The sequence below is a fragment of the Girardinichthys multiradiatus genome, chromosome 1, assembly GCF_021462225.1.
Source record: "Girardinichthys multiradiatus isolate DD_20200921_A chromosome 1, DD_fGirMul_XY1, whole genome shotgun sequence".
Taxonomy (NCBI): domain Eukaryota; kingdom Metazoa; phylum Chordata; class Actinopteri; order Cyprinodontiformes; family Goodeidae; genus Girardinichthys; species Girardinichthys multiradiatus.
In genome coordinates this window covers 38,330,521-38,342,965 of record NC_061794.1, presented here as the reverse complement: position 1 = coordinate 38,342,965, position 12,445 = coordinate 38,330,521, and the positions used below count along the sequence as shown (strand labels likewise).

Below are 12,445 nucleotides of genomic sequence, written 5' to 3'. Positions count from 1 at the left end.
AAGGATAAAAAGATGTCTGTGCATTGAAAACCACACAAGTCACAAGGAAAACAGTCTTAAAAGACAACTATTGAACAGAATCAGAAGTTTGTTTTCTAGTCACCCATCTTCCCTGTAAGAGTAATTAAATAAAAACAGCCTTTCATTTTTATTGCCTTGGCTCAAGCCCAGCTAAGCATGCTACTTCCTGGCAGGCGGTGGATTTGTGAGTCCTCTGGATTTATAACAGTCTGAGACAGTAATTGTACATCTCAATAGCTATTTCTTCTTCTTAAATAATTGGGAGCAAAAATGTAATTAGAAAGTGGGTTGATTTCCATGTATTTCTAATAAAAGAGTGTGCACTTTAGACTTTATCTTGAAATAAATATTTCAGAGGAAACAGTTGTTTTTACAGCCCTGCTGGAACTAATTTAAACAAAGCAATTCCATTATTCATTTATCTTAATAAATGTGTATTGCTTATACCTTTTTTACTGCTTGAATATGTCTTTAAGGGAAATCATATGGCCCAGTGTCAAAACCTCTTCCGTCTTGTTTCAGCTTTCATGCTTCAAGATGACATTGATATATTAAGCTTAATGGGAAAGTTAATTTCTGTAACTTTTTAATAAATCAGCAATCCCCCCCAGATACTGCCTGAAATAACTGCTTGTTTATTTTTTGTGTAATAAAGATATTTCTCTCATGAGCTGCTGGTATTGAAGGGGCCCCAACTGTTTTAGAATAATCACTGCAGAGATTATAACTGCATACAGTATGGTTCAAAGGTATTCACACCCCTTAAACCTTTATAACATTTTGTCAAATTACAACCTCAGTGTATTCCACTGGGATTTTATGTGATAGATTAACAAAATAGTTAGGGTTAGAGTTAAACTTTTTTGTAAATAAAAACATAAGGAAAGTTTGGCAAAAATTTGTATTCAGCCCTCCTGAGTCTTTGTAGACCCACAATTAGCTGCAATTACAGCTTTCTGGAGGAAAGCCACAGGATGATGCTGCCACCGCCATGTTTCAGGGGATGTTTAACACCAAACTTAATATTTTGCACATACGCTCTGGTCTCCTCTTACTAGAGCACCTTTTTTTCCACATATTTGCTGTGTCCTTGGCCTCTGACAAACTGTGAATGGGATTTCCTATGGCTTTTCTGCAACTATGACTTTCTTCATGCCACTCTTCTATGAAGACTGGAGACTAGATTTCCTGTCAAGGGATTTCTCCACCTGAGCTGTGAATCTCTGAAGCTCCTCCAGAGTTACTATAGTTATCTCATGGCTGGTTCTCTAATTAATGCTCTACTTGTCCAGCCTGGGAAGGAATGTCTACAGTTTAGGTGAACAGCAGTGTTATTGAAGATTTGCAGTTGAACAGTTCTCTGTAAAATCTTAGGGATACTATTTTGGAAATGAACCCTGGATAAAGTTCTCCACAGCTGTGTCCATGACCAGTCTGATGTTTTGCTTCCTCTTTTGGCTGCATTATAGGGTGTTCACTATCGTCTCTAACAAACCTCTGATCCCTTCACAAGACAGCTGGATTTTTACTGAGATAAAATTAGTTACAGGTGGACTCTGTTAACTGATTAAGAGCCTTCCGAAGGCAGTTGGTTGGACTTGATTTTATTTATGGGTATCAGAATAAAGGGAGCAAAATAAAGAAGAAGAGTAGCCCTCCGAGTAAAATGTGTGTGTGTTTCACTTTGGTTTGCCATTACAGTGGAGGGCCATGGTTAGGATCTGTAAAGATCTTGAGCATGTTGCCGATGGTGAAGAAACCAGGTAACACGACACGTGCTTGTCAGCTCTTTTCTGACCTAAAGGACACAAATCTCAATGCAGCATTCTTTTTATAGGGTTGGAAATCTTGAAATCCTATATTGTGCTCCCCTAACTTATGACTGTAATTCATGTGATTCATATACAGTTTGTTATTTTTAGTCACGCTTATAGTTTGGCTTGATAAAGACAGTAATGTTGCTTTGTTGACTCCTTGGCATTAAAAATATCCATGCTGAAATATTTATTCATCATCGTGTATTTACCTCTACACCAGTATTTGGTCCAACGAAGAAAAAAATGGTCTCTTTATAGATATTAGTCCTAATAGACTTTGTCATTTTTTTGGAATGCAATTAAAAATGAAGATGACTCATTCTGAGCTTTGGGCCATATTCTAATTTATACCCACTGAATCATCTTCTCAGATTTGTACTTTTTCAGCTATACTGACATGCAGTGGTGGTCTGTGTCTGTACCAGCCAGTGGCACTGGACAGTTAAAGCAGACCTGGGTTTTACACAGGTGTCAGACCTCTTTCGGTTCTGATTTAAAAGGCAACCTGTAAATAACAGACGTTTATAAGAAGTTCAGATAAAAATGTGATTTCAGTAACTGGTTTTGGAAGACGTGTTTTGAAGCCTTGGGTTTGGCATTTGTAGATCAGCATATTATTTGTTTTTTGTTTTTTTTTTGGTCCAAGAGAAGAAAAAGGGTTGGAGTGTTGGTGCCCTGGTTCACAAGTAAACAAATGAGAGGGTCTTCTGTGCCTGCAGCAGTCAGATACTTTAGTACCCACTGTTTTAATTCAAGATGTGCCTTTTTGGTTTGGCTTCTAGCTGACTGTGTATAACTGAGTTATTCATGAATAAACAAATTTTATCTTAAGGTCTTCTGAACAATTATTGCACATAGTTTGGCTTTATGTTAATTTTGAATAACTATAAAGAATCTATCAGTGGGTTTTTATACCAACTGCTCAAATTAAATATAAACTTAAGTTAACTTTTATTTTATTTAGTTATTTATTTATTATAAATTTTTATTGTGTGATCATACATTTAAAACTCTTCGCAGAATTTTAAGATCTTTGCTTTTTGTCATTTTGTCACCTTTAGTGCTGTTAGTGGTGTTTTTCTATTTGGATCAATAAATGTCACGGAGTGACATTTTGGACTTTGTTTTATGGTTTCTTGTGATTTATTTTGTTTAGATGTTTCCATTTTGGTTTTTGTATCATGTTTTTTTTTTTCTCCCTCTTCTGCCTCCTAGTGTTTACTTCTTAAGTTCTTTTATGGTTGTTTTCTTATTACTTTGTATGGTTTATTATTATTATTATTATTGTAATTATTATAGTTCTTGATCTTCCCTGGATTCTCTACTTTTATTTCTCTATAGTATCTTTGCGTTTAATTGTGTTTTATTATTTGTTCCTTTGCACTCTTCTTGTTAACTAGTTTATTTTCTGTTTCCTTTCCAGTTAATTCAGTCAGTGTGGTTAGGTTTATTTACTTTTGTATTCAGGTTTTCTTTATGGGTTCTTTGTTTGTTCTTAGGTTGTTATTGTTGTTCCTATGTTCCCTCTAGTTTCTCTGTTTACTTTAGTCATGATTATTCTAGTTTTCTTATTCCCCATTTGATGAATTATCTTTGTCTATAGGTTTGCTTGGTCTGTGTTTCTGTTTATTGTTTATTAGTTACTTTGCCCATCCTCAGTCTTTGTATTTGTTTCACCTGTTCCTCCTGCCTCGTCACACCTGTTTTCTGTTTTCTCTGATTACCTGCCCTTTGTTATCACTCAGTATATTAGTTGGTTTTGTGTCATTGTTTGTTGCTGGTTCCTTGTGTTTGTCATACCCCGTTCTCAACCCACGTATTTGTGCTGAGTTTTTTCCATGTGCCTGCAGAACCTCTTGTAAGTTTTTGGATCAGGACTTTGTTTGTATCTGCAGTGCCTTGTTTGGTTTCTTTTGAAAACCTCTGGAAATAAAGCTAAAACCTTTTACAACATGCTGCCGCCCAGCTCTTGCCTGCACTTTGGTCCGCCCTCAAACCACACTATGACAATAAAGTCATCTTGTCTCAATTTTGAAAATTTAATTTGGACGCTTTTGGTGGTTGTTGTTCAGCCAGGAAGAGTTATCTGGCAGTTCTGGGACATTTCTATTTTGAGTCTAAGTGAGTTGTATAAAAGCAATTTCAGTGGTCAGAAATTCTTAAAAAATACATATTACACATAATGAAGAGTTGTCATTGGTTTGATTTTAGATAAAGTTATTGTAACGTTAGTAATAATGCTACACGGAGAGTTTCTTTCACACTCCTGTGCGGTGGAAAGATAAACATATTTGTTGTCCATCCTTTCCAGTCACCGTTCCAATTGTTTTAAACATTTTCAGTATTGCTGATTGTAAATATTTTCTTATTGCACTTTCCTGATTTAGGAAGATCTACACACATCTGCATCATTTGAATGCATATGTGTGTAGATCCTCCTAAACACAAAGCAACTGTTTCTAAGTTGGACCTTTCCTTCCCTGAATAAATGTACTCAGTTTAAATATAGATTTTTAAGGATTAAATTATTTTAAGGCTTTTTACACTTCTTTGCCAGAGAAATCCAATAAACTTGGAAGGTGGTGTACCGAAATTATTTTTTAAAAGTAGATTACCTTACAAAAATGCTTAGAGCCATTAAGGTTCCTAAGGATTCTTTCAACTCATTAATTTATAGGCTTAAAGATGAGGCAGCATTAACTTTGCTGCTTCAGAAAAAAGATACAACCTCTCCTCATTCAGTCTCACCTGCAGCTCCTTGTCTCTGAAAAACCTTCTGATATCTGTGACACACCTGAGCAACCACTCAGCGACAATTATCAGCCCAGTGGGCTCTTCCTATCGCTCGCATTTGGTCCCTGCGAACAAAGCACCTCTGTGACAGGCATCTACAGTCAGTAGTGTCAGGTTGTGTAATCTGGTTGTATGAAATACAGGGAAAAAAGATTTCAGTTTGTCTGCATTTTTTAGCGTGCATTTCATATATTCATAAAATTTATGTAAGATTAATGTTTGATTAGAGGAGATTTGTCTTCAAACACTTAATTTCTCTCAGGATTCTCTTAACAACTCCTATGTTGAAGCAGATTTTGGAGAGCCAAGTCCATGTTTGTTTGCAGCCTTTGGTACATATGCAAAAACAAAGATCATTTTTTATGTCCAAATACCAGCAAATTGAATGCCAAATTGCTTGCTTCTGATGCATTAAGTGTTGCTGCTTTAAAAGCAAGGTACAGATGGTGCAAAGTAGTATAGTCTATGGCTTTACAATTTAATTGACCTACTACACTGGTTTTAAAACATTAAACAATCAATAAAATCTGATTTGAAAAGTGGTAACATGTGTAGTTTAATTTAACATATCCCAGCTGGTGCAACAGATAGAAACAGAAAGTGTTAATGTAGATGTGAATCTGCTCAGTTAAAGGAACTGAGTAGATTGTGATATTTCTCAATGTGAATGTGAAAATGCATCTTTTTAACATGTGGTAGACAGGTGCAATGTTTTTCTCACTAGATCTCTGAAGGCTGTAACCTAACTCTCAGAACAAAAAGTGCATTTGTTATTGCTTATAGAACAAAAAAGTAGATGTTTTTAACTATATGACTCTTCGTCCATCTTATCCTCCATTCAGTCACATCCATCATCCCTATAATTCACCATCCCTTTCAACCCTCATTCAATCTCATCTATCGTCCGTCTCATTCCTACTACCTCATTCCTCTCATCCATCATCCCTTTCATCCCTTATTTCTCTTGTCAACATTACCTGATCGCTTTTTATCTCTTATTCAGTTTCATCCAGCATCCTTCTCATTCTTATTCCCCTATCCCTCACCCCACTTCCTTCTAGTCCACCATCCCCCTCTGTTCTCATCCATTAACCCTTTATTCAATGTCAGCGCTCTTGTCTTTATTACTTCATCCCTCCTGTTCTCCATCCTTCTTATCCCTATTTTCTCCTTTAGTTCCCTAGAGTCCCTAGTAACAATCCCTAGCGTCGATTGTTACTCTCATACCTCATCTCTTACATACCAGTTCCCTTATTCATTTCATCTTGTGATAACTCTTTGCCCACATCCTTTTCATCTATTCTTCTCATTCCTCATCCCTATTTTCTCATGCCTCCTCTCACCTTATCCATCCATCTTCTCTCATTTTTAAAACCTTGATATACTTTTGAACTAATAGCCGGCCTATCCCTAAGTGGTAAGACTCATACCTTTAGTAGTTAATTGATACAGAAATCTTCTTTTCTTGTTCTCCAAATAAAGTATAAATTAATGAAGAGTAAAAAAAAGTAAAGTAAAAGATTTATTAAAAATGAAAGGATGTGAGCTTGGATTTAAACTAAAACATCAACCTGCAAATATCCTCTTTAATGAAATAAATCATTGTCATCATAGTCAGCATTACACCAATTCATTCTCAACCTGTTGTCACTTTAAGTTGAGCTATAGCTCATTTAGAGCCAATCACAGGACTCCAAGCACAGCTATAGATCCTTATTTCTTAATTTAAAGGAGCACGAGTCAGTGAATAGGTCATAATTTTAGCCTGTCATCTTTTAAATGTCACGCATTTCCTTTTTACAGTAATAGACAAGCTAAGGTTGTTTGGAGCTCATTCATAAACCAGCAGTCTCAGTTACACAAAGCACAGTATTTGTGATGACAATTTATTGTCACAAATTAAAAGGAACGTGGGTGACATGAGCATGTTTGTGGCATTCACCAACTTCCACCAACGTCGTGAGGACGAGTCCTGGTGTCTGTGGACCTGACAGGCTGTGGCTCATTAAACCCCCATCAGACGCAGGAGGTCAAGATGACAGATAAATCTCAGGCGAAACGCTCTGCATGTATGCATATTACATCTGCAAAAATATGCTCAGTGGCAGGAGAGGATAATACACAAAACCTATCATATGATTTATATTTAGCATTTTAATCTGTACTGCTGACCAGTTCTGAGAAATCTTTGAATGGAGCACGAAGAGAATTATGTTGTTATGTTGTAAGACTGATGTTCATGGGTTTTTCAGAACATGTCTGACATTGCATGTAAAATTAAAGCATGATTTAATTTGCTTGTGGTTATATTTTCCTCTCCAGGCAAACAGTTTACCTGCAGGGTTACTCTGTTCAGGTTTAGGGCAGATGGCAGACTGGCTTTGGGGAAGCAGGAGGATAATGTTGCTGCAGAAGGCTTCACAGTGGGGTAGACGGAGGAAGAATGGGGGCACGGTGTGGCACGGAGGATGTGCTAAGAATAATTTTATGCTAAAATAAAACAAAATTTAGGTTTAATAGTGTTTTATTCCACTATGCCTTAACAATAAAGGAATTACGATATGAGACAGTACTGCATGTTTTTTTTAATTTTAACTTTTTCTGAAGGCATTCCTGATGTAGCAGAACCTAAACCGTGTCTCTAGTTTTAGCGCTTCATTACTGAGCTGCTCTTTTGCAAGGTCAATAAAATGAGTTGTATGCCAACCTCAGGCTGTGCGGTGCCTCTCCATCTCTCTTTGACCTTTATGCCTCCCTTTTTTCTCTTTTCCCTCCCTATACTCTTAGCACGACAATTCATATATGTCTATTTTTTAAATTATTTTAAATAATTCCTTTCCTTATTTGCCGGTAAATCACCTGGGACCTTATGCGTTTAGCAGAGCAGTAAGAAAGGAGGATATCTGTCAGTTCAGCCTGTTGATAGGTCACTCAAATGGAAAAGATCAGATACATCCTTTTCTCCTCACACTCCCCACATCAACTTATTTGGCCCACACTACCAGGGTACTCAAAGAGAGGGCTGCGGTAGTGCTGTGCTGGGCTTAAAACACAAATCAAAACCAAAACACCCAAGAAGCATCACAATATCACTATTTTAGGGCTAAAATGTTGTGAGAAAATTAATTCTAGACTGACATTGAGTTTGAGTGGCCTGACAGACAGTGTCCTTAAAACATTTTTAAGGCTACATACTACACTGCAGTTAAATCCTGGGCTGAGTATGTTAAGAAAACTAAGACTTTCAGCTTTCTTCATCCACTAGATGGCTCGTTAATAGAAAGTAGATAATTCGAGTGACACAGTTGGGAGAAATGGGAGTGGTGGTACTTCCCACCGAACATCAAGGCTGGCCAGAAATGGGGGAGAGTTTAAAACATCTACTTAAATGCTAACAGAATATTTTTTTTAAGAACAGCAAGGCTTCATTTCCCACTGTGGTGGAACTAGACCCACCACAGTCCACTTTTAAATCTCTTGGAAGGGTGTCAGTTTATCTGGTTTCCAATCTTCTGCTCTTCATAACAGTTGATTTTCCCCTTTTTCGGACAAATCTGCATATGAATCTTCTAATTTTGAACTCACAATTGAGTTTTTTTTTACTTTGCTCACTACTTTAACTTGTATAGCCATTGTCTTCCATGCAGCTGAATTTCCTTCTTTCATGGTTTTTTAAGTATTTATTTTATTTTAGACATGTAAATTAATATAAGTGCTGTGATCTACAAGCCTTAACACAACTGAAAAAGGAAAGCTGTGAAAAAAAGATAGATCACTACTATTTTTAACTTTTGCGCTGCCATTTTGGGACATAGCCCCTAGATAATGATAATTTACTATATATGCAATGTGTCTCTCTTGGCTTTTAAGTTTGTAAAGGCAGCTAAGTATTAAAGTGGAATTAATGTTTCTGATTTTTTCTACATTTCACAGCATTCCTTTATGAACCTTTACTGCTTTTTCTTTGAAATGCCATGTTTGCCTCTTTGATCAGCGACCATCTTTCGTTCCTCTCGTCCTGTGTGTTAAGGTGACAGGCCTCCTCTGATCACATCAGAGAAACATCATCTGTTGTTTTGCATCAGAGCTGTCACATCACGGCCGCCTCAAACAGATCTTCACCATGTCAGCCTCGTCTACAGCCTCTCAAGCTCGCAGCTGCTCTTGAGGAACCACATTTCAGCAGACTTTCAACCCAGAGCCACTTTACCTTGTAACTTTTCCCCTCAAAAGTGAGGTCCCACAGCATTTTTGTACACATAAAACCATGAAAACAGATAGAATTGAGAACAGTTCAAACACTTAAAAAATGTGGCAAGTTTATACAAAGATAATTATATAAAATAGCTAAATTGCATTTTGAGCATCCCTCAGCTGCACTCACTGCTACTATATGTGAAATGATGTAATGTTGGGAACCTATTAAATAAAACTACCAGATTGTTTAGTAGCACACAAATTAGATTTTGAGGTTTTCAGAAGATTTTTCTGGTCATCTTTCAAGACATGGCAGTGGCAGAGCCACTGTTCATTGTTTTCATGTATGTTTCAGCTACCAGTGCTGCGAGTACTTCCACCTAGATTACAGAATCAGATATGTTTCCATGAAGTCAGTCAAAAACAAAAACACAGCAGTGTCTTACTTGACTGTATGAGCATATGTAAATAATTACATTTATTTCCAAAAGGATGAACATAAGCAGGACTAGAAAATGTATACAGTATAAAAATATTTTATGAGTAGTGTTACTGTATGATAACTTAAACAGTTCTCACTTGAAAATGAGACATTGTCTTTCAATACCTGTATAAATAAAGCTTATGAATGAATGAATGAATGAATGAATGAATGAATGAATGAAGGGTATTCAAGAAGCAGTGTGATTTTCGCCCCAGCCTTGGAACACTGGTAGAGCTCTACACCCTCTACAAGGTGCTTGCCAGGGGGCCCTTTATTAGGGTCCATCCGGTCTCTGTACAAGCTAAGCAGAGGTTTGTTTTGCATTGTCGGCTGCAAGTCGGACCTGTTCCCGGTGCATGTTGGACTCTGACAGGGTTTCCCTTTGGCACCGGTCCTGTTCATAACTGTCATGTACAGGATTTTTAGGTGCAGCCAAGGGCCAGAGTTGGTTTGGTTTGAGCGGTGGATTTCGTCTCTTATTTTTGCAGATGACGTGGTTCTGCTGGCCCCCTCTAGCCAAAACCTAGAGCATGCACTAGGGCGGTTCATACCTGAGTGTGAAGTGGCTGGGATGAAGATCAGCTCCTCCAAGTCCGAGGCCATTGTTCTCGACCGGAAAAGAGTGCTTGTCCTCTTCAGGTTGGAGGGGAACTCCTGCCCTGGTAGAGGAGTTAAAGTATCTCGGGGTCTTGTTCAACACTGAGGGGAGGGGGGTCAGTTGACTTGGGCATCTGTACTGGATGCCTTCTGGACGGCTCCCCCGGGAGGTGTTCCAGGCACGCCCCACCAGGAGGAGGCCCAGGGGGTGGCCCAGGACAAGCTGGAGGGACTGTGACTCTCGGCTGGCCTGGAAACGCCTTGGGCGCCCCCCGCAGGAGCTGGGGGAGGTGTCTGTGGAGAGGGAAATCTGGGTGTCTCTACTAAGTCTGCTGCCCCCGCGACCCGGTCCCAGATAAAGCGTACTCGTACTGTATGAGTGCTGTATGATAATTTAAACAGGTCTCACTTGAAAATGAGACATTGTCTTTCAATAAAATTTACCTCTATAAATAAAGCTTATGAATGAATGTATAGAGGTCCCGGCAGCATAGCAGTATCATCTTGTTGAATGTGTCTCTTCATGTATCACTGCAATTACCTTCTCTCTCAAAAATCCTCAAGATGTTCTTAATTACTGCCAACACAGGAGTTTTCCTTACTGTCTTGATTATGGAGAAACATTTGGCTGCTGTGTTTGCCTCAGTCTCATTGCGCTGATTTTAACCTTATCTCTCTTAAAGGTAGGAAAAATTTCCAAATCCAGCATGTTTAGTGACAGCCTGAGGTTCTAAGCTCAAATGGATAAATCAGAACATCTTTGCTGTAAAACATTGAGCCTTCATGTTATATTCTGAAGTCTGACTCTATGTTTAAATGTCCCCTCTTGATTGAACTGCAGAAATCTCTTGACATGTTTTACAAAATGGAGTCTAATTTTCCACGACCTGAGCCATTTCACAGAAAAGTGGCTCCTGTGGTTTTTGTTTTGTTGCTGAATTTGATGTATTACAAAAATCATGTAAAACTATGCGTGAAAGAATTTGCTTATGTTCAAAACATACATTATATTAAATGTTTATTATTTCCATGGCTTAATATACTCATCATGGAATAAATTACTAAAAATAGTACAATTTAAAGTACAAAAACATTTAATGTGCCTATGTAGGATATTTGTAGAGCCTGCTCAACATGAGACTTTAACCTTCCATACTTGGGATTATCGATGTAATTGAAATTTGTCCAAATTAACTTATTTTGATGCTTCACAATTTTGTACAAAATTCCTCACTAATCTAATTGATGGTGTCAGAGAGTGAAATGTCTTGGCCTGCCTATGGAAATGTATGTACGTAGATTCCTGAAATGTAAACGTGGTTCTCCCAGTTGACCGTAAATATGATGGAATGTGCACCAGCTCCTATATTGCCTGTTTACATGTAAACATGTCAGCCTACAGCTAAGGATGTGAACATGAGGGAAAGTCTCTGATTCTGGTGGTTGCAGAGCATGTTCTCAAGGCCGTGATGTGTTTGCATAAAACAAAGGCGCAGTTTCCATGTGACGTTATTCCTGAATTTCAAGTCGCCACCCTCTTTGCTAGAATATCCTGGCATAAGACGCTGGAATTATTCATGACTTTTGCACCTTCTGATGTGAAATGGTGCAACTTTCTACACTGAATCGCTGACAACTAGCAAAGGTTACATTACTGAAAATCGCAGGTTATTTCTCTTGCTTGTTATGTAATTGATAGTCTTGATACATTCTGCTAATCCTCCCTTCCTGTTTTTCTTTTCCTCTCCAGCTCATTTGCCATGTCTAAGACAGCGGTGAAGAAGCTGCACTGGCGGTCCAATGTGCAGGACACCTTCATACCCTTGCTTGGTGCATCAGGAGAGCTTGGGGTTGCAATTGGCGGTGGAGCAGATTATGGAGAGTTTCCTTTTGTCACGTCGGCTCCAGGCGGCAGCCTCACAGTGGGAGATATCATCCTAGAAATCGGGGGAACACCTGTACTGGGGATGACTTTAGGAGATGTTCGAGGAGTCCTCAACTCCTGTCCCCATCCTATCCGTATCAAAACCGTTTCACCAGGTATGACGTTAGTTTTGATTACTTATAGATATCAGGTGACATTTTTATGCCAATACGATCACATCGATAAAATTTAGATTTTACTTTAATAAAGTAAAAATATTAAGCACAGAAACAGCAACACACAAAACATGTGAGCATTGCCTTTAATCAAAATATTTTTTTGAGATTTTCACCAATACAAACTAAATTATTTATGTATTTTGAGTTTATTTTCTTAAAACATTTAATCAGATCTGAAAAGTTTTTCCATTATTACAAGATGCCAATTTACTACTCTGAAAATGTTTCCTAATAACTTGGTCCCAAAGACTGTGGAAGAGTAGTCTTCCTGCAATCCAAAAGTTGTCGGTTTGATTCTAACTTCCTCCTATCACATGTCGATGTGCCCCTGGGCACAGCACTTAACCCCAAGTTGCCTACCGATCTGTGTCTCGGTAAATGAAAGTGTGCAGGTTGTTAGTGTGGTTGGTCAATGTGGCTCTAGTGTAAAGCG

At 38.1% G+C, this 12,445-nt stretch overlaps 1 protein-coding gene across 1 annotated transcript in view; it reads left to right on the top strand.

The window, feature by feature from the left end:
* Nucleotides 1–12,445, top strand: part of LOC124869051 (membrane-associated guanylate kinase, WW and PDZ domain-containing protein 3-like) — a 41,045-nt gene that overhangs the window by 12,449 nt on the left and 16,151 nt on the right. The window contains exon 2 of the mRNA XM_047366762.1: nucleotides 11,660–11,949. Within this exon, the coding sequence (XP_047222718.1) occupies nucleotides 11,660–11,949 (290 nt within the window). The remainder of the gene's footprint in view (nucleotides 1–11,659; nucleotides 11,950–12,445) is intronic.